The sequence below is a fragment of the Canis lupus genome, chromosome 15 (assembly GCF_048164855.1).
Source record: "Canis lupus baileyi chromosome 15, mCanLup2.hap1, whole genome shotgun sequence".
NCBI classification, from domain to species: domain Eukaryota; kingdom Metazoa; phylum Chordata; class Mammalia; order Carnivora; family Canidae; genus Canis; species Canis lupus.
Window position 1 is genome coordinate 13,415,841 of NC_132852.1, and position 23,011 is coordinate 13,438,851.

At 38.3% G+C, this 23,011-nt stretch overlaps 1 protein-coding gene across 9 annotated transcripts in view; it reads left to right on the forward strand.

The window, feature by feature from the left end:
• The window catches only part of TENM3 (teneurin transmembrane protein 3), a 604,956-nt gene that overhangs the window by 166,285 nt on the left and 415,660 nt on the right, over nt 1-23,011 (forward strand). For all 9 annotated transcript variants that reach the window (XM_072775885.1, XM_072775884.1, XM_072775886.1 and 6 more), the window contains exon 3: nt 14,594-14,872. In XM_072775885.1, the coding sequence (XP_072631986.1) occupies nt 14,594-14,872 (279 nt within the window). The remainder of the gene's footprint in view (nt 1-14,593; nt 14,873-23,011) is intronic.

A 23,011-nucleotide genomic window follows, 5' to 3' on the forward strand; every position in this document is an offset into this window, starting at 1 on the left:
CCAGAAAAGCACAATAGACCTACCTCATTAGCAAGGGGAGAAAGGGAATGCATAGCAATCTGATCAGTTTAGCAAAAACTGCTCCAAGGAAAAAGAGGAAACAAGTAAAATCATGAATAACCATAAAACAAGATGAAAGAAGGCAAATCTACTATATTACATATTACATGAAATGTAAATGCGCTGCATTTTGACACAAACAGAATTATCCCATTGGTTTATAAAAGTTATTGGCATTTATAATAAATGGACTTAAAAATGGTAAAATAATGGTTGAAAACAGAGAGATGGATAAAGAAGTGTCAGGTAAATACCAACAAAAACAAAAGGAAAACAAGAATGGTAGGATTAGTAATAGGAATACTATTAAAAATATTGAATGAGATAAAGAGGACCCAGAGTAAATGATAAAAGACAGAAGTATGAATACCCTTCATTCATTGTTTAATCCATTAAACAATGTAGTAGTAGCTAAATTTATAAAACAAAAACTATTAGAAAAAAAAGTTGAAATAAATTTATTAGGGGATATTTTGGTTTAACTCCTTCAACATCAGATCTAAAAGACAAAAATAAGAAAGCAATTGTATAATATTAATAAAAACTTTCAGCTAAGATATATATTCAGTAATTTATAACCAGCAGATCGAAAGGATACAAATTTTCATAATTCTACAGAAGAGTTGCAGAAACGGATTATGCATTTAGCTACAAAAAGAAACATTAAAAAAATCAGAAAAGTAGGGGCTTTATAAGTCTAAATTGTTTGAGCATGTAATTCAGTAAAATTTGAAATAAGTAACCCAAAGAAACACAAACAAAACTTTTTCCTTCCGTGAATTATGACAACCCTAGATTATCAGAAGAAGCAATAGAAAGCAAGGAAAAGAACGTTCTGCTTTCAAAATTTAGGAGAGGGAGAGAAAACCATAATCATAGGAAAAATATATTGTGGAGTATACTTAAAAAATAAAGACCAACAAAGAGGATTTGCTATACATCCTAAGAAATGGGTAAAATAGCAGAAAAATAAACCAAAGGAAATGGAGGAGGGAGATGATCAAGATAAAACTGAAATTAAAAACAAACAAAAGCTTATTCTTTAAAAAGACCAAGGAAATAGAAAGCCCTTAATGATTCCGATTAAAAAATAATGAGAATAAAAATAGAGATCCTGAAGACCATGTAACAACTAAAAGGGACTTCTCCACATAATAATTCGAATATAGAGGAATTTATTTCATCTTAGCAAAATATGATTGACACCAAATTATTTCAAAACATGGAGAAAATTTGTCCAGACCAGTTATCTCAGAAGAGATTAGAAAAGAGGCCAAAAGGGTACCATTACCAAGGAAAGAGCTCCTTTTGGTGAATTTTACGTTCCTAGGTGAATTTTACAAAACCTTCAAAGTGTAGCTCAATCCAAGGTTCAAAAAGCTATTTAACACCACACATACACACGCAAAAGATGGAAAGTACTCAAATTCATATTATGAAGCTGGCATAACTTCAATAACCTTAATACTAGCTTGAGTAAGATACTACACTAAAGAGGCTGTCTGGATCAAAATTACTTCTCAATATATGTGTAAAAAGTAGTCTAAATAACTATTTGCATGTAAGAACCTAGCAATGTATAAAAAGGATAATAGGCTAGGCCAAATTAATAACCGAGTGAGTCCCTAATCCTTGGTATAATGTGAGGATTTTTCAATGTTAGGAAGTCTATTAACATAATTAGGTTAATAAATCAAAGTAGGAAAACATGATCTTATCAATAAATGATGAAAAGGTTTGGGATAAAATTTAGAAACCATTCCTTATTAAACTAAAACTCACTAAGTAAAACAAGAATAAAACACATTTAAATATCTTAGTCATATATAAGATGATCAATTAAAAAAATTAAACAGTATTCTAATTGGTGAGATCCTAGGACCATTTGAACTAAAATCATGAACACAAGAAAGGCTCATCTACTCTCCAACAATTAATATTCAAAATTGTATTCAAAATTGTTTTTGATGTTTTAGCAATTGAAGTAAGAAAAGAACATTAAGTAATTGATTTATATGTTGGAAAAAGTTAAAATTAGCTTTTATATTAATTATACATCAATTGTATACATACAAAAACTATGTGTCTCTAGAAGTTCAAAAAAATTTTTGAAATAAAGTGGACCTTGGATGAATACAAGATAAATATATAGGCATTGTAGGTAATGTAGCTTTGTTACAAGTATAGATTCTAAATCCAGGTGATCTGTGTTTGAGTCCCAGATCTGCTGTTCATTAGCTGAGTGGCAAGTGCCTTATCTTGGCCAAGCAACTTGCTTGGGCCAATTACTTAATTTCTCTGTGCTTCAGATCTCTTTTATTGTAGAATTTCCTTTAGTTTTCCATCAATAATGTTGAGAATGAAACGAGTTAATATATGTAAACTGCTTAGGATAATGCCTGATGTATGTTAAATACTATTTTAAAGTAATTATTAAGTAATAATTGGCTAGATTTAGAAGTCAGAAAAAAGTGTCCTATTCTAATAGCAACAAACACTATAAAACTCTTTGGAATAAATTTTATAAGAGTCGTATGGGACCTAATATGAAGGAATCTATAAAATGTTATTGGAAGACATAAAACAGGGTCTGAATAAATGGGAAGACAGTCAATGTTTTTAGATAGGAAGACTGATATCATAAGAATATCACTTCTCCCAAAATAAATGTGTGGAAGTCAGGGTTTATTTTTAATTGGAGAACAGGGGGTCTTAAAGTTCACATGGAGGAATAAATCTGAAAGTAGCCAAAAAATATATTTAAAAGGCAAATAATGAGGATAAAATGGCCTTAACGCACATCTTTTTAAAAACACCATGAAGCCAATGTAATCACATCTCTATGATATTGGCATAAATAAAGACAAGTCAATCAGTGCAATAGACTAAAAATTTCAGAAATAGATCCTAGTATATAGGGAAATTTAGCATAAAACAGAAAATGGTTTTTCTATTCAGTGGGATTTGATAAATGGTGCTGGCACAACTGGTTATCCATCTGGAAGAATATGAAATTGGACCCAAATCTCTCAGCATATTCAAAAATAAGTTAAGATGGATTAAAGACAAATGTAAAAAGTAAAGCAAAAAAGAATTCTCGAAGCTAATTTGAAAGACGGAATAAAGTGGGAATGACTTGATCCATGAGGAGTGGGAAGGTCCCTAAACAACGGCTTCAGCGTCTACCAGTGATTTCCTTACAAAACAAGAAGTCCAGAGGTAGACTGTTCAGTGTCCGAAGATGCCCTCAATGCCCAGATTTCTTTCTCGTTTGCTCTGCCATCCTTAGCATGTGGCCTCTGTCCCATGGATCCCCAGATGTATGCTGCATTTTCATATTTCTGGCTGAAACAGAATAAAAGCAAAGGTGAGAAGGCCTTCTCTGCTCTGGACTGTTTCCTTTTACTCCCCAGAGACGTCTTCCTACATCTCTTTTTTCAGAACTGTTATACTTGGCTACGCTTAGCTGCATGAGAAGAAGGAACATTTACTATTTGTGCTTTCCAGCTTTTATAACAGAGGAAAGCAAGGAAAATGTGGTTGTGAATCCACACAGCCCGCCCCAGAGACTACATGTACACCCTGGGAATAGAGGAGACCATTCTAATGGAAACAGAAAACCCAGGTGGAAAAAAAGCTTAAATGATTAATTTTTATTTAAAACCTTCTATATGTAAGTTAAAAACACCATAAACAACATGATTATATTGGGACTGATGATTACAGTTCATATGACAGATATAAGGGCTCTGTGTATATATAATATACTAAGAGTAACTTTTACAAATTGAAAACAGAAAGACAAGCAATCCAGTGGGAAATGCCATGAATAAACATTTCGCAGAAGAGCAAACTCAAGTGGTCAGTAAACACATGGAAAGGTGATCTGTTTTCCTGTTAGTCTGAGAGGGGCAGTAGCTAATCCTAGCTCCTGCATCCCCAGGACACGGCTCACATCCTGGCTTCTGTCACTGAGCATTGGTGTACCACGTGACCACCAGTGGTTTGCTTGGGGAATTCCTCCCACCTTGAAAAGCAGAAAATTAATGGAAGGAGCAATGGTGGTGAGAGGTTTTCCCTGTTGGAATTCTGAACACATTTTTTTTCAAGGAGACAGCCTCCTTAGCTTGATATCATGCTGTATTAGGCGGTTACAGTTCCTCAGGTACAGATAACTTAATAGACTTACGTGTTCCGTCATGGTTTCCTATGTATTGTTTTCACGGAAAAATATACCCACTTGACTCTTGAACAATGTGGGTGTTGGGGACATTGACACCCCACACAATTGAGAATCCTCGTATTAACTTTTGACTCCTCCAGAACTTAACTACTGATAGACTAGAAGCTTCTGGTTGACCAGAAGCCTTACTGGGAATGTAGTCGGTTAACATATACTTGTATGTTTGCATGTTATATGTATTATATTCTGTATTCTTAATAAAGTAAGCTAGAGAAAAGAAACCATCTCTAAGAAAATCATAAAGAAGAGAAAATACATTTTTAGCACTACACCATACCAGAAAAAATCCACATATAAGTGGACCCCAAGCAGTTCAAACCTGTGTTGTTCAGAGGTCAACTATGCGATCCCTATCAACTTCTGAACACAATACTCACTTTCTTAAAGTGAGGACTTTCTATACGATTGTGAAGTTTGGGCTTAGGAAGAACTAAAAAAAAAAAAAAAAAAAAAAAAAAAAAACAGTTTATGATTTGCTTTACTCAAAATTTTACTCAAAAATGTTTATAAAGGTGGTAAATACAACAAAAATCTATTCATAGAATTAGTGAGAGAGAGAGAGTGTGAAAGCAAGCAAGCAAGCAAGCGGGCAGGCTGCACATGTAGCTGAATATGAAAAGTTTAGGGTTTATATTGCTCCTTTCATCCAGCTTCAGCCAGGGTGAGATTTCATTTGGTGCTGGGCAGAGGCACATTGTCTCAACTGAACCATAACCACAATCCTCTTAAAAACAACTTCTGCTGGCATTGCACTATAATGTTTTGCTGGATAAAGACATTTGGCCCATTAGGAAAATAGCATCCACAACATATCCAGGATTGTGCTGAGGGAGGGAATGAAGAGTTGGTGGCAAAGAGGTGGGACTGTGCCTTTAATATTTTTTAAATCAATATCCAAATAGAGGAAGGTCCATTTTTACGGGGTTGGGGGGTGGGGGGAGGTGACAGTTTTGTTGCTAGAATATTACTAAAATGAGAAATAATTTCAGAATCTTTCTCTACGCTGTATATTCCGATGAGGTCAAAAGAATTAGATTCACATTCCTTCGATGTAGAACATGAAGATTGTACGTATCATTTTAGAATGTCACCGACAGAATTGGACAGACGTAAAAATAGTATTAACAGTGCCTTTACAATCCCTATTATGTGTCTTTCTGTACCATTTTATCCTGCTTCGGAAGTGGAATGGAATACATTGGGTTTTGTTCTTACTCCTCTTATTTTTGTTTTATTTATTTGTGTTTTTTGCATTATGAAAATATATTAAACATTCCAGCATGCTGGAAATTGTGAAGAGGAAGATGTGAGAGCCAAGAGCAAAATGCTTTTAATTTTAAAGACTGAGATTTAGTTTAGTCTTGGATGCCATTATAGTGAATAATGGGAACTGATCCTAGACTTCAAAAGAAATATGACCATATGGTCTTACCATTCAGCACTTAATGCTGCTATGAATTTCCAGTTATACCCCAAACTTTTCATTTCCCCAGTGTTCCCCCTCACCTCTGTCATCATAGAAAAATGAAAGGAATCCGAAACCCTTTTTCTGAAATACTTCTGAAATACTTACTGGTGCCGAGAAAACTTTTGCTTTGTGAGACTAGGATTTTATAAAGAAAGACAAAAACCCGAAGCATTAATCAGATCCACCAGACTAATTACCGCAACTCTGAAGTTTATTACTTTTAAATATTAACTACTTAAAATGATTCATTTAGAGATCAAAATGATTAATCCTTCTCAGTCACTATAAATGTCAGCGGCGGGATTAAAGGATTTAGATGGTCATGTTTACTCAACCTTACATTTTCTGTACTTAAAGACACAAGTTAAATAGCTCCAGTTTATCATCACTTCACGTTCATGTTTTCCTCTGAGCTCCCTCTCTTAGCTCCCCTGCCTAACTGATTGTTAACTAATTTGGGCCAGTTAGGGAGGCAGAGGGCTTCTTTCAGGCTTGGCGGCCAACCTGCTTTGTAGATTACCTACCAGAAGGTGTGAGTAGATAGATGTAGCTTATAGGCCTCCTCCGGACACAGTGGGGGTAATCCTTTCCCCCTGCCTCGGCCTTTATTGGTCTGATGTCTTACCCCCCAGCTTCCTGCTAAATTTGTATCCGCTCCTCACCCCATTGCCAGTTTGGGTTCCACGTAGTGAATCACCACGGTGCGGCTTCAGTCACAATTATTAAACACCTGCTGCTTCATGCTCGGCCGTGTATGCATATTTATACCAATACCCACCGCAGTTTGACTCAGACACCAGCAGATATGTGGTAGCCATGTTATCATCGCTGGGCCTTGGATTGTTCTAAAGAAATAATCACTGCGTGCAAATAAGAAGCAAGTTCATTTCAGAACACCCTTGAGAAAAACCTGTTGTCAAGTTACTCCTCGAATTACCAATGGTTGCTGATGGCAAAGTGGCACCGTTTTGTGGTTGGGTATGTAAATCCTTCCTGATTCATGCTTACCAAGATGCTCTTTCCTTGGAAGTCAGCAGACATTTCTGATTTGAGCCACCAGGCCTTCGACTCTTCCCTGGAGCATCACAGATCTTCTCCTGAAGAAAATGTGTGTTCTCTGGGTCATTCATTCTAACCTAGCTTTCTCCGCCTGCACACCTACTTGGGGTGTTCCCTTCCCACGCTTCTCACTAAGTTCACCGTGTTGCCTCTGGTTCCTGTTCATTGGGACAGACAGGTGCCCTTGTCAGCGGAGTCCAGGACGAATGGGGTTGGGACAACCTGCAATGGCCTCCATTAGACTCCTGTTTTGATTAATAAACCAGATTATGATTATAGCATCCAGTGGTCATGTCATGTTCTCTATCTTCTGAGAACTTGAGATTATCAGTCTGTGGTTATGATCTTAATATCCTATTGACAGATAAGGTGAGCAAGCAGTTAAAGGTATTTGCATTTTACATACAGCGTAATGTGGGATGGGGCAGTTAGGGTATTTAGTGGGATTTCAAGTTAATTCTTAAAATGTACTTGTGTGTAGGGCCTTATAAGTGAAGATTTATACCATCGCTGGCATTTCTCCTGCATGTTCGAGGGTGGGTATTCTGTTCAAACGGTGACAAATTTAGCTTAAGAAGTTGAAAGCGTTTGGATCGTCCCATAAAATATGCAGTAGGTATCAAAGGGGGAAAAGTTACATACATTTCTATTGTTGTGCGATCTTCTTATCATTTTGCAAACTCAGCAAAAGTGGGAACTCCGGATAAGAGGGTGGGGACATTAATTCCGTAAGCATCGAGTAAGAAATATTTGCCCAATTTGTAGTTTGGGGTTTTACTCAACCCTGGGAGGAATGTCACTCTGTGTCTGGGAAGGGAGAACCCATCCAAACTCACAGCAACCAAGGAAAACATTTAAAGACAATGAACAGGTTATTTTATTCCTGTGTATTAAGTGTATATTGATTCTTCTCTCCACTTCCCAAACTCAGTCTTGGGCGTTGTTACTATAGGAGAAATGGAGGAGGATTCTCTTTGTATGTTGAAAGAAAGGGCAGAAATGAAACCAGAGGCAAATATTGCTCCAACATGTCTCACATAACTTCACTCCTTTGCAATCAACGAGGAAAGATTTTTTTTTTAAGATTTTATGTATTCATTCATGAGAGACAGAGAGAGGCAGAGACACAGAGGGAGAAGCAGGCTCCACGCAGGGAGCCTGATGTGGAACTCGATCCTGGGACTCCGGGGTTATGCTCTGGGCCGAAGGCAGGAGCCAAACCGCTGAGCCACCCAAGGATTCCGAGGAAGGATTTTTAAAGCCCAGCTTCTCCGAGACAACCTAATAAATTAAAATTCTAATTATTGAATAGGGGCTACTAAAGAGCAAATAAATATATATATGTTCTTCTTTAAAAGGAAATAGCCTTTCTTTATTATGTTTTTTTAAATTAAGAAAATTATCATGCAAAGCAAAAATTCAAAAGTATAAGATAGAAAGTCACTAATTTCCTTCACTTACAGTTCCTTCTAAATGATCATCACGACAGTTTTCTCGTCTTCTCCTCACCTTTATTCACACTTAGAACCATAAGCACTCACATAATCTGTTGGTTCTCTCTCTTAGTTTCCAAAAATGGGATCAGACTGTACACACCATTCTGCAACTTGTGGGGTTTTTTTTGCTTAAAATATATATAATGGCTTCCCTCCAGATCCAAAGATACAGGTCCAAACTCACTGTTTATGCTAGCCACATAGTGTTCCATCGCAGGGGCTACATAATGTATTCAGCCATTCCCTTTCTGGTAAGCATTCCAGTTATTTTAATTTTTGCAACAGTGCCATAGTAATCATCATTTGCACATGCATGTTTAAGATCAGGTGATTGTCGTCTCAAAGATAGACTTTCTGAGCTAAAGAGCAGTTTTCATTTCAACGGAAAAACCTTTTCAGAGAATAAATCAGCATAACAGAAAGCAAAGAAAAAAAATAATGGCATAAAATTATAATGAATTCACATAGCAGGCCCGCAGAATCGACTTTGTTTTAAAGGAACAACAATTCTTAGTTTGTCCTCCCAAATTTCAATACCGCTGACCTACATTCCAATTCCCCGTTGCAAACTTGCAGCACGAGGAACTGGCCTGCAGTGTGGTATGAGAATCTACAGATAATAACAAGTCTGGTGAGGCTGTGCAGCGATGGGAACCCTCACACGCTGCTGGTGGGAATGTAAAATGGTGCAGCCGTTGTGGAAAACACTCCGGCAGGTCATCCAAAGGTTACACGTAGAGCTGCCATATGACCTGGCAATGCCTCTCACAGGTCTAGATGCAGGAAAAACAAAGATGTTTATCGACAGAAATTTGTACATGAAAGTTCATAGCAGCATTTCATAATAACCAAAAAGTAGAAACACCTCAAATGTCATTAACTGATGCATGGATACATCACTGAACCCAAGTCCACCTGCCAGGTGTGCAGCAAAGCCAATCACTGAGACGTTGGATATACAGCAAGGAACCGGTCTATTCAGGAGGCATCAGAGGAGACGGGAGGGCAAGCCAGAATCTGCTTCCTCAAAGGGGGACAGAAGAAGTTTTTTATAATCATTGGAGTTGAGATTACATAATATATATTGATGAAAAAGGACAGCGGGAGAACTAAAGATTATCTGTGAAGAAAGACAGAGCGTGCACATTGAGGAAACATAAATATCATATATGTCCCTTGTTCATTTTGAGGATGGAGACTTAACCTCAGAATGAGGCGGAATCAGCCCCTCATCTCCAGAGGTTATCTTAGGACAGGGAGAAGGGTCAATGGGCATGCTCTGAGAGCTGGGATGTGCCGGATGGGGTCTTGGGCCCGTTATCCCTGGGTGAGGAATGTATGGCCTTGTTCATTTCTAGGCTGGAACCATATGAGTTGACTTTGAGTCCAGGCTTCTGCAGAGACAGCCAGTGAGTTTGTTAGTGGGGTCTGAAAGACACCATCACTGATTAGGGGAAACAGCTCTCTGAAGAACCAGTTTTAAACTCTCTGCTAGTTTTAACCTCATTAACCCTATCGGGTTCATATTCAACTCCCCCTGAGTTATGATCATTCCTCAATCTTGAGGACTTGGGACGATGACCACTCTGGCTACTTCTTCATCTCCTCAGGGGTAGATTTGGGGTAAAAAGCAATGTTTGTAAATCTTAGCTGCATGCCATGCTGAGCAGAAGTTTTTAACCTTTAGGACAACAGCAGCAAGAGAAATAGAAGCGACATGGAGTCAGACATGCCGAGTGTTTCCCTGCTATAGATATTCCATACGATGGAATACTATTTGACCATAACAATGACGTCTTGACATATACTGCGACGGGAATGAACCTTGAAAGCATTATGCTAAGTGAAAGAAGCCCGTCACAAAAGTCCATATTGTAGGGTTTCTTTTATTTGAAATGTTCAGAATAGACAAATCTGTAGTGAGAGAGAATGGATGGGTGGTTGCCTAGGGCTAGGGTGAGGAGGAACAGATAAGGGGAACAATGGGAAGTGGCTGATAATTGGTACCAAGGCTTCTTTGAGGGGGTGATAAACATGTTCTAACATTGATTGTGGTGATCCTTACACAACACAAGACAGATACTAAAAAGCATTGAATTGCACATTTTAAATGGATCCAATATATGGTTTATGAGTTGTATCCCAATAAAGCTATTTTTTTGTGGGGTTTTATTTTTATTTTTTTAAACAAGGGAGAGAGAGAGAGAGAGAGAGAGAGAGAGAGAAAGCAAAACCTAGGCATTAGAGAGATCTAGATTCTGGAGGGAAGGAGAATACCGTGAGTTCAGAACTGGACCACCCAATTGTACAGCCTGTTTCTTTTCAACTCACACAGAGATAGTAGATGTCTCGCTTACTGCTGAACATCACTTGGCAATGCAGCTTGGAAAAATCGCTTCCTTCTCTGACTGGGTTATAGATGCTATGTGAGAAGAAGGCCAAGTAGCTAAGCTCTTTCTCCAGGCCCTTGCTTTTACTGAAGGGGTAGCTTTTGCCGTGTGCTGACTTCACCTGCAACAGTGGTTCTTACCTGGTCCTGTCCGCTTCGTCACAGACCTTCAGTCACTCTTTCAAAATGTGAACTTTAAAAAATAATAATAATAATAATACAACCTGCCTATGTGGTATTTATTCAGTTTTTAAAAATAGATTTTCGAATTTATGAGTGTCATAAAACACAAATGCCTAATCCAATCCAAGCTAACCTTGCCTTTTAATCACAACGAATCTCATTCTCAGGTATACTTTATTCTTGCTGCAATTTATTGTTTTGGTACTGCTTCAAATTGTAATGGGAAACTCTGTGTAGGCCCTGCTGGTCAAGGTTACCAAAATTCAATGTGCAGGAGGTAAATACTTATTTCACTAGTTTCAGCCAAATAGAATTAATGTAAAGACTCTAAAAGGTGAAGAAGGACATTACGGTCATGTTGTTAGAACCATTGCAAAGAACACAATCTGAAGAAACCCTGGAAAATAAGAATAAGTGTATCCTTATGTCTTTTATGTCCCTTGAAGCCAAAGCAAGATGGTCAAGTTTTTAGCTGCTTCCAGAAGCATCTTCTCTGCCTTTCTCTTTGCGCTCTTCTACGTTGCCCTCCAGCCCTCCAGAACCATGTCACCCAGCCAGAGCCTCCCATCCCCATGACACCTCTGCCAGCTGTCTCTCTTCCCTGAGTCAGGAACCTTCCATCTCTCCATCTTTCCTCCATTTGTCAAAACGGCATATGTTTTCCATAAGCATGGCCCATCTTGCTAACACTGCTAGATTGTGGGAAATAACCCGGCTAGAACCAATTTACTCCCGTTCGATCACTAGGTCTCCCCAGGGGTGTTTGCATGAAAACAAGGGATCCCACAAGCAAGAATCCTTAACCAAAGAGGGGAATTGATAACAATGGAGCCTGAAGCTCTGAGGCAGGTCTGGGCCAGAGAGATTTATAAATAAAGGAGAAGGAAAAGTCAGCCTTGGGGATGGTGTGACTGCTCTAAAATTATTTGGAAATTTACCACCAAATTATACATTTCTCTATGACTGTTCATTAACATGCGTCCAGGTGTTTATTTTTTAAGCCATTCCCGCTTAGCCTTACTGTATGCTAGTCACATTTACATAAAGCATCTCTTCAACCAAGTCACAAGAGCCCTGAGAGATGATAAAAATAGAACAGTAGAGTGACTTGAACAGAGCAAGTGGCTTCAGCATAGGTCAACATAGGGTCAGGATTAGCATCCTTTCCTAGAGGAAACGAAAGCAGACCTTTTAATTCAGGAAGGCAGTCCGACAGGGGTTCTTCTGCTCCTGCTTGCTTTCCAGCTTGCATTTCAGAAAGAGCCTGTGAGAGTTTTGAATTATTGTGAGGCATTGATTTCAGAGGGTCAGATGTTGAAGGAGCCCAGGATCCACATCTCGTTCACAGAGGTGGTGTCTTGGATATTTATTTGCCAAGCGAGCTGTGTTTACATACCTGGATAACAAATACTAAAGATAGCTTTCTGCTTTCCTCCACCTCATAGATTTTTGCATCAAGATGTTAACAGTGTGAAAAGTCAATAATGTGGAAAATGTTTTCAGTTGCATTTCAGAGATTAGAAAGGAGTTTTTAACTGCTTTTAACCTCTCTCTCATCTCTATCCTCCAATGGGCACCTCCTAAGCAGAGGGAAGATGCAGTCTTATCATCCATTTTCACCCTTTAAAAATTATTTTGTGGGGGCACCTGAGTGGCTCCGTGGTTGAGCATCTGCTTTCGGCTCAGGTCGTGATCCTGGGGTCCTGGGATCGAGTCCCACATCGGAACCTGCTTCCCCCTCTGCCTGTGTCTCTGCCTCTCTCTGTGTCTCTCATGAATAAATAAAATCTTTTTTTAAAAATTATGTTTTATTCTTATTTTGAAAAATCAACACATGTAACAGTAACATGTAATCATTTTAGACTCTGTTCTTCTGTCTCCCTGTTTGAAATATGATGTAGAAATAACAGTGAGTCGCTTCTTCTACGACTGTCCCATTAACCGTCCGTGACAGTGACCTTTTTGGGGTTTACTCTCGTAAAATACAAACTACACTAATTATTTAAAAACTACGGACAATACTGTGCCTTGATTCATCCAACTTGCCCACTTTTTCACTGTTCCATGGGCTCTTTTTTTCCTTTCCTTCTTTTTTTTTTTTCTGACTTTTTTTTTTTTTTTGGTTCAGATACTTATTCAAATCTCTCTGATAAGGAGTTTGATTTGTAGCTAATTGTAGCAACAGATTTTCATTATTTATGAGTGTCATTGTCAGAACCCATTTGGAAGTCTGACCAAGATAAAGCTGATTCCAACTTCTGATATGACCACAGCAATAAAGCAATTAACCACACCAGTTAAAATGTGCTGAGACCTGGAGGCTACTGATATCTTGACAACCAAGTATATACTATATTGTGCATTATGTTTGACTCATTTCCTAGAAGATTCCACATGTTATTGTTTTATCACAGATAATTTATGGCATCCTCTTTTTTAAGAATATAGCGTATGTTATTTCTCACACCAGCCAATTACGTTTAAAATGTTCGTAGATTGAAGAGATAGAAGTAGGAAAATGAAAACTGTGAGTGATATAAATGCTTCATATTCTTAAAAGGTTGATATTATGTGGCAGCATTTAAATCAGTCTTTGTGTACGGTTATTCTTTACATGTATTTTGATTCTGGTCGGTACCTAAATCTCAGACTCTATCATGCCAACAAGCGACAAGAAATGGAAGAGCCAATATATCTGCATCCTACAAGCAAACATATTTCTCTCTCTTCTCATCTATAGTATCATAAAACATGTGAAATTTCAAGAATAGGCACATGATTGGCAAAGTCATTAATAAGAGCAGTCATTTTAAAGTGTCACCTAATTTAAACATTTTTTGCTTGAAGTTATTGCCATGCCATGAGTTTTATTATGCTCGATTTATTAGTAAAGGCCTGCAGGGTTCACAGGCATTTATTTTTCAGGGAACTTGATTATCATTAATTTTTAAATACATATTACTCCCGCTTTATTTTCAGAGTGAGCTTTATTTGCAAAAATTGGTTTACTCTGATCAATATAGATGTTTCCAGGTGTTTATTAAAGCAGAATGTCTAGAAAGTCAGAGATTTGCAAATTTTACAGACGTTACACTCCAAGACATAGTGAACGTATGCACACACACACACACACACACACACGACATATGTTTACACTGGTTGCTAACTTGAGGTGGGCAGATGTAATAAAAACTGACCAAACCCCTACATACCGCGTAACTTACTCTCTCTTGTCTTCCAAAGAAGTGACATCTGGGTGGGAAAAATCCCATCATTTAGGACTAGAGCCAAGACATGGGAAAGAACTCTGACAGTTTCCATTGCTTCCCAAGTCGCCAAACAAAATCCCATCCCTGATGACAAGTCCTTTCTCTGGGTTGAGTTGTCATGGCCTGTGCTCCTCGGCTTGCCCCTCTCTCTGGAGGTGCTTATGGGCTCAAGTGGTTGACAGAGGGGCTCTAAGCGGGGTGTGGGAAGTCAGTGGGGGAGCCTCCCACTCCCCTCTGGCACCCACTCGACCCTATGCCATGCAGTGCCCGTGTAAACATCTGGTGCTGCTACCTGGGAAACTGGAATGCTTGTGTGTTTTTGTTTCTGTTTTTGCTTTTTTTTTTAGGGAGATTTCTTTGAAAACAAAACACAAGAAAACTGAAACATATACTCACTAGTTGTTATCTCTTTTTCCCCCTAATTAGGACAGAATTTTACCCTAAGGCAGTTAGGAGTTTGTGAACCAGCAACTCGAAGAGGACTGGCATTTTGTGCGGAAATGGGGCTCCCCCACAGAGGTTATTCTATCAGTGCAGGGTCCGATGCTGATACTGAAAATGAAGCAGTGATGTCCCCAGAGCACGCCATGAGACTTTGGGGCAGGGGGGTCAAATCAGGCCGCAGCTCCTGCCTTTCAAGTCGGTCCAACTCGGCCCTCACGCTGACAGATACGGAGCATGAAAACAAGTCGGACAGTGAGAACGGTAAGTGCCATTTTTTGCTCTATAATGTTGGCCTTCAGTGCTTCTGTTTTAGTTGACTGTGGGGGCATGCTTCTCTTCCTTTCTTCTTTCTTCCCACTCTTCCTTCTCTGACTTTCTTCCCGCTTCCTTTGTTTTCATTTGAATGCAAAGGAATTCAAGAAATGTCCTTGAATAATTCATTTTTTTCCTGGAAAAAAAAATCAATATTCGACATCAGATTGTTAAATTCTGCAAGCAGTCTATGATGTGTTAGCTTTAGTTTTGAAAAACAGTTTAATTATGTACAGGAAAAAAAAAAAAGATCAGCTTCGACTTATCTTGGACCATGTCACCTGTTATCCTCTGTGGAGTAGCCAAGCAAGTGGTGATAAGGTTTACCCTAGAGCCAGCTTGTAATCAAAGATGTCTTTGTAGATTCCTCTTGAAGATATCTCAAAGAAGTTGCAGAATCTTAGAATGGATGAGTGAGCACCCAGAATAGTTTATGAACAGGGCTCAAGTGATTGAAGAACAAATTTGATCGTGCTTTAAACTAGTTACTAGTTGATGAGAGCAAATGAAATTTTGGTAAACAGGGAGAGTATGGTTTTCGATGTGCTTTGGGGACTGCATTATTATGCAGTTAAGTCTACACGCAAAAAATTGGATTTTAGGATATCCAAACAGCAGCATTACATATTGTAAGAAAGGGATCTTTATAAATTATTGGGACTTTTTTCTTATAGCTAATGCAGGACCATAAAAATAGTTCATTTATATGCAATAATAGATTTAAAAGGAAACTTAATTTTTAGTCGGTATTGCTTCAAAGAAGAATTGGAGCATCAGTGCCAACATACCAGACAACAAAGGGACATTTCTCCTTCACATTTAATAGTAACATTGCACTTGCTACTTCAATCTAGTTGTTGATGCTATGTGTATGTGATGCATCAAGAAGCAAGGAGAAAATTAAAATAGAAGAATTGCATGACATTTGAAAAGAAAGATGGTTGTTTTACCAACAGTATTTCATTTGTATTATTTATTGACCAACTTTGTCAGCTATGCTTTGCAATACGAAAGCAGATCTATTCAGCTTTCAATTTTAGCTAAGTCACAGTATGAAGTGGTACCTATTGCTTCCTGCTATTATTACCCATTTCCTTCCTACTCCTGAAAAAAAAAAAGTCTGATTTAAACCAACCAAAACAGTGTCTTTTCTTATGTAGAATGTTAGTGCATTAAACCAATCAAGATCAATGGCTAATATGCACTCGATGTATTCATTTTGGTAGTGTCAGTTCTTTTTTTTTTATAATAAATTTATTTTTATTGGTGTTCAATTTGCCAACATACAGAATAACACCCAGTGCTCATCTCGTCAAGTGCCCCCCTCAGTGCCCGTCACCCATTCACCCCCACCCCCTGCCCTCCTCCCTGTAGTGTCAGTTCTGGGTGGAGACTGGGTTTATTCCAACCCCAAACAGGAAACAAATTCTTTCTGACAAAATGAGTCCTCGAATCAGACTGCCAGCATTTCCCTGAGCCTATCCATTCACCTCAGTAAAACCTGTATTTATATCAGTTTTCATTGTGAATTCAGAAGGTACTAGCCGTAAATGCATAAAATTTGGTATCAACTTTGTTTCCTGTCTATCCAAATCTTCAGGTATGATGGTTATATTCAAATGTAGCACTCGGTATTTCATTTCCCTAAAGTACATGATAAAATTTATGGTAGTTATAGAAAAGAGTAGAACGCAGCAAGATAATGCATCCAGTTCTGATTATCTGCATCAGATCCACACTCGTATCCATTAAATATTTTCTCAATCAGGTCAGCATGTTCTTTCCACCCACACCCTCTATAGTATCTCTTTCTCCTCTGTAATAACACATGTATCCTGTGATTGCATCTGTAGTGGTAAAACATAAATTAATTTAATGATTTTTTAAATTGTGTATCTGCTAAAGCTATCTCACAGTGAATGCCCAAACACACACCATTTATTTTTTCTTTTAGGAAAATCTAAAACTTACCGAATTGTTAACTTATAGTCAACAGCATAAAATATCCAACTGGTAGGGAGGAGGAAAGGAAAACTGAATGTCTCCCACCACTGACCCTCACCATTTGCATAGATTCTTGTTACCTGGAGGAGGACCTTACCTCCCCCAGGACCTCATAGACCTTGGTCATGGAGTGATGTCAAGGCAAGAAAAGGCATACTCTTTCTTTTCTCCAGATGGTGGTTATAAAGCAGAATGAACAGAGATAGGAAGAGGGTGTCAAGGGCCTTGCCTTGAAATTCAGAACATTTGGTAGCATTTGTTGAGAGTAAACAGGTCAGCCAAGTTAAGAGTATAAAGTGTCAAAAACAATGTTTGTTGAGCTGGGCAAGTGATGACTTAAATTTGTGTTTACTCTTTTCCCCAAGGTTTGGCTGTGGTTGTTTTTAAAAAAATTTTTTTTTTTTGATGGTCCAAGAACTCCCAGTGAGGTCAGCTAAGGGAAGAAAGCAAGAGACGAAATAAAACAGATATGGCCTCTTAATGAACACTGGCTATCGCATAGATATAATATCTACCTCCATAGGAACAAATTCAGATTAGTTTATTTGTCCTGAATTTTCAGTGATTAGTCAGAAAGAGCAAGAGTCCACTGAAAGTAAATAATTGCATTAAGAGGTGGGAAAGGATAATTTTCTGAGATATTTAGTGGACCTTTTGAATTGTGGAATGAGATAAGAATATTGAGGATTTTTTTTCTGATAAAAAAACTATGGTTTTTCTTAAGCTAAGTTATAGGAAAAACTAAAATTTATAATCCTACATATGGTCTTCTAACATCTTTCTAAGCAATAGCCTCAAAATTATTACATATTTTTACCATGACTACTTCTAGTCAAATATTTCTCATCTAAAATTACTGAAATAATTCAATCCTATCCTCAGTTATTTTTCATTGCTCTAAGTTTGAAAGACCATTGATTTTCCAGTGATATTTTCCTTTGCCTTTCATTATTTTAACTGTCCAATATCATTCATTGTTGTACTAGGTTCAGATGAGTCTTTGGAAGTTCTATTATAACCCTCTAGGTCGAAACAAGAAGGACATGTGTGAAATAACTCACCAAAATGAAACTAATTTAGGAACCAGACACTGACTTGTTTTCATCCGGTTTAGAATAGGAGTTCTCGTTGACTGTTTTCATCATTTGAAATAACTGTGGATAAGGCTGTTTTCCCCAGAAAAAAAAAAAAAAAAAACTTATTCAACATTTGTAAAATTATGCAAGCTGAGTGCCCGATGTTCTAGTTATAACTTCAAAGAAGAGTTTAGTCACTAAAAGGGATTAGGTTTCATTTATTTATTGATAAAGAGGCCAACAGTTCAAGTTTAGAAGGCGCTAGCACTGCTGTGAGGCTAATGAAATTTTGATGGCCCGAGCATCCCGCAAGAGTAAAAGAACATTCGGACCATGTCACACGTCTGCATGTTAGCAGAGATGCAAAACAAGTGATAAAATTTATCCTTTTGCAAAACTAACTCTTCACCAACCATGGGGATTTGAAGTTACAAAGCATTTTGAGGCAAAAAAAAAAAAGAAAGAAAGAAAAAAAAGAAAGAAAGAAATTGCCAGTATATTGAGTTTCGTATGGGATCCCAAATGTTAGTTGTGGTCCGAATTAGGGATCTGGAATCTGGGAGGAGTCCCTTCTTGACACAGGGCTTGCTGCGGTCGCCTTCATCAGGCTAAGTCAGCTGCCAGGCTCCAGGGCAGATGCTGGAGGGGTTTGTGGCCACCTAGTGAGCCGCAGTTCTGGTAAGCTGTTGTGAGGTTACCAGATGAACCGATGAGCCGCCCTAATCAAAGGTAGAATTACCAGTGTGCTCTGGATTGTTTTAAGGGTTTTTCCTGTCTCTGACGTATGGGGTAAAAGACCCCTGGCTGAATTTCCGCTCTGCAGCTTTGCAAGTAATCTGATCTCGGTTCCAAGTGTCTATTTAAATGTCAGAAACAAAGGAGTTTTCTTTTCGAGACATCAACCTTGAAGCCTTAACAATGTTTGTTTGTGCATCTTTTTCCAGAAGAAGCCATAACGCAGACCATCCTTTGTCACGCAGCGCTGTGGCATCATGACAGGTGCCTGGCTGTAGAATCACACTGATTGGGGTGTAGGTCTTTCATTCACCCGCTGAGGCTGTCTGCTCCCGAATCACCAATCACCCAGAGCTCGAGTTCCCAACTTTTCCCTCTGCCTGCTACTCTTGGACAGGTGGGCAGCATCCCAGAGGTGGGATGCTCCTCTGCAGAAGGTCCCCATCTTGTCCCTGTCCCTGTCTCCACAATCTCTTAGGCCTGTTCCCAAGCCATGACCTTTTTTTCTTTTTTCTTTTTTAATTTTTTAATTTTAATTTTTATTTTTTTTAAGCCATGACCTTTGAAGTGAGACAGACCGGGAGGAGCTAGCCCTCCTCTTCTGCCTCACTGGGATTCCAGACCCCAATAGCCCCCACTGGGAGGAGTGGTTGAGAACCTGGTGTACGGGGCAGGTCACCTGGCTTTGATTGGGCCCCACCATCTCCAAGCTGTGTGACGTTGGGCAAGTTACTTAACCTTCCTGTGCTGCAATTTCCACAAGGGTAACATAGAGAAAATAATACTATACAGCCCTCATAGGGTCGTTGTGAGGATTAAATGAGTTCGGATCTATGATGTGCTTAGAACAGTGCCTGGCACCTAGTGAGTTCCAAATAAGTGTGTGCTCTTATCATCTGTAAAGAGCAGAAAATTATATCTCCTTTGTAAGTGGCGATGAAGATTAAGTCAAACAGTATCAAGTACCTACATAGTTTTGGCCCACGGCAGATCTCCCCTCCTCCCCACCCCACCACCTCTTTTTACTCTCCCTCTGTCTGCTGTTAGTTTTGTACATGTGGCAAGATGAGAGAGAGCTAGTGATCTCCAGAAAAGGCACTGATGATTTGCATAGTCTGGAATTTCTGTCACCATTTATTGACTCTTTTATTTTTCTCCCAAACCCCACATCCTTTTTAATTTACTGTAATTAAATGAATGTACATTGAATGGAGCTGATAATTAGTCTGATGGCTGTAGACTTCAAAGACTTTAGAATGCTCCTTCCCCTCCTGGCCAAAGGAAATTTCAAAAGTAGTGTTTCCCTCAAAGGCATGTTACTTAGACAGCCAGTCAATTAAAAGGCAATTTAACTGATGCTCATCAGTTCACACGATAAAATAAATCATTCCTGGAAGACTTTATTTCTCACCTGGGGTCTTAGCAATATACCTGTTGTAGGACCTCACTAATGCCACACTAATTGTGCATGATACTAAACTATTAAGGGCTAATTTGGCTGACAAAGAGGGTATAACAGTAAAGGGCAATATTTTGAGGTATAATAGATACTTGCTTTGTACGGCTAAAGCATTTCAAGGAACCAATTTACTTGTCCTTTGAAATACTGTTTTAAAAGTCTACTTTCGGGATCCCTGGGTGGCGCAGCGGTTTAGCGCCTGCCTTTGGCCCAGGGCGCGATCCTGGAGACCCGGGATCGAATCCCACGTCGGGCTCCCGGTGCATGGAGCCTGCTTCTCCCTCTGCCGGTGTCTCTGCCTCTCTCTCTCTCTCTCTCTCTCTCTGTGTGTGTGACTATCATAAATAAATAAAAATTTAAAAAATAATAAAATAAAATAAATAAAAGTCTACTTTCTATATAGCTAGCTGAAGTCTAAAAGTTGAGTCATGAGACTTTAAAAGGACAAAGGTGTGCTTCTTAAACCAATCTGATGAACTATTGCAGTGATAATGTTTAAAACCCATCTCTCAACAGAGAGCTTGTAGCTATTTTGCAATCCAAATTGCCTGGCCAAGTAGAATCTGTTCTCAAAGAGCGAGCAGGGCACCTTCTTCTCTCTCTGAGAGACTGCTTGTAGGTGACGGGGAAATGGAAGAACTTGGAGCTCTTCTATTAGCAATTAAATTCTAGAGTAGTCTGGGAGAAACTCTTTGGTGGCGTTGGAGTATCCCGTGTGTCACGTAGTTGTGATGCTCTCCGCAACGACACGGATGTCATTTCTCTTCTGACTCTTTTCACAAAGGGCATATTTGAGTTTTCTGAAGATAATGTGAAGGGAGGTGCAGTAGTTCACCTCTCTCCATTCTGTTACTTCAACTTCATCCATGAACCTTCCAGCCTCCTTTGGAAATTGATTGTAAGAATGAAGATGGAATTCTGTTGCTGTAAGAAATTAATGATATGTCAGTGTTTCCCTAATTTTATGAGATTCTATTACACATACTAAACTATAACATGTACATAAATTCCATTATGAGCTCTCTTCTGGCATGTAACGGTCACTTCCAGCATGCTCTACCATTGTAAATTATATTTTATGTCTCAGGTGCTCTGGGATGTCAAAACCAGCAAAAACAATATGTCTTTTTTGCTTACTAAATTGAGCTCAGAATTAGAGCACTGCTTTGCAGAATACCGTCAAATAGTTTCAAATATATAAAAATAATTACGTTGCCTTGCTCTGTAAACATTTATGGCTTAATAGCAACTTGCCATTCTCTTAACAAAAGCTTTCATGTGTCATTTAAGAATGAAATATTTATTTCATGGATATGTTACAAGCCACTCAAGCACAGTAAGCTACGATTTAAATTAGCTTTTTAAAAAAATTTAGCATGATGAAACTAGAATTAAGAAGACTACGAAGTCCACTGCCTTTGTTGTGATCACTTAAGTATTTCTATACATTTGTATTTCTCATCCTAAGAGGATTTTTGGAACTTCTTGGTAGGTTGCTACTTTTCACATGAATACTACCATTTCTAAAAAATTCAAGTTGTGTTCTAAGTATTTCTGTTCAAAGTATACGGAGTATGGAGTATATGCTATCTCTCTTTATATTCTAAACATTCTCTTAATGGTAGAGTTGAAATCAAAGTAAAGCATACCATGCACATATCAAAACTGATGATGTATGCTATTTTGATTTTTGAATGTGTTTTTGAAATCCTTGAAAAATCACAGTGGTAGCAATAAAATTGTTTTAATTAATGAATTGAACAGCAACGAATGCTGAATCAGGTTTATCGATGTAATTATCACTGAAATAGAAAAATTAAGTGTTAGAGCCATAGAACCTAAGTATTTGCCATTCTGGGGGTATTCAAGTGTTTGAAGAGAAGCTAACAGGGTTTTTTTGGTTTGGTTTCTTTTTTTTGGTGCTATTTAAAGGATATTCTTCTCAAGTCATAATAATTCTGTTTATTAACATGATACATGCATACAAGTATAAATGTGAAAATCTTATATATTATTTACTGAGTAGTTTGAATGATGGTTTACTGTATTGAAAGTTTTTATATTTATCAGTGGACTTGGGATAATTTTCCATAATGAATAGACTGTACATAAACCAAATGTAAAATCTTTCTTAAGTGCAGATGAAAATTCATACAAACTCATACACACTTGAGAAAAGGGCAATGAAAACACCTTACGAGTCGTACCTTGACTTTAAATATCATCACAGAGAAACTGAAAAGTGAATAAAGTTTAGATGTGACTTTTTGAATTGATTTCTTATTTAGTATATCAGCTACGTCTTCATTCAATGAAGAATACATGCTGGGTATCATACCAGATGCTGGAAAAATAAAAATGAGTGCGATGTAGCCCCTGACTTCTAGAGATTCATCGGCTAGCTAGGCAAACAGGTCAGTAGAGTCTGTAATTGGATTTTAATGTGGTAAATGATATTACAGCACAATATGCGAAGTCCGTTGTCAGCACAGAGCAGATTGTGGCCAACAGAGACTGGGGGCAGCAGAGGAGAGGATATTTCATAAAGGAAGAGGGACGTAGCATTGGAACTTAAAGGACTTCTAGAAATTCAAGATGTAGACAAAGCAGCAAAGGAGAAAGTGTAAAGTCTTCTGAGAACCATGAGCTGTTTGGTACCTGGAACACAGGATGTGGGTAGGGGAGTGATGATTTGAGGCAATATAAGCAACTTTGCAAACCATATTGCAAAGGGCCACATGGCCATGCTGAGAAACCTGTACTCTTTTCTGTAGGTAATGGAGAGGCTCTGAAGGATTTTCATGCAGAGTAATA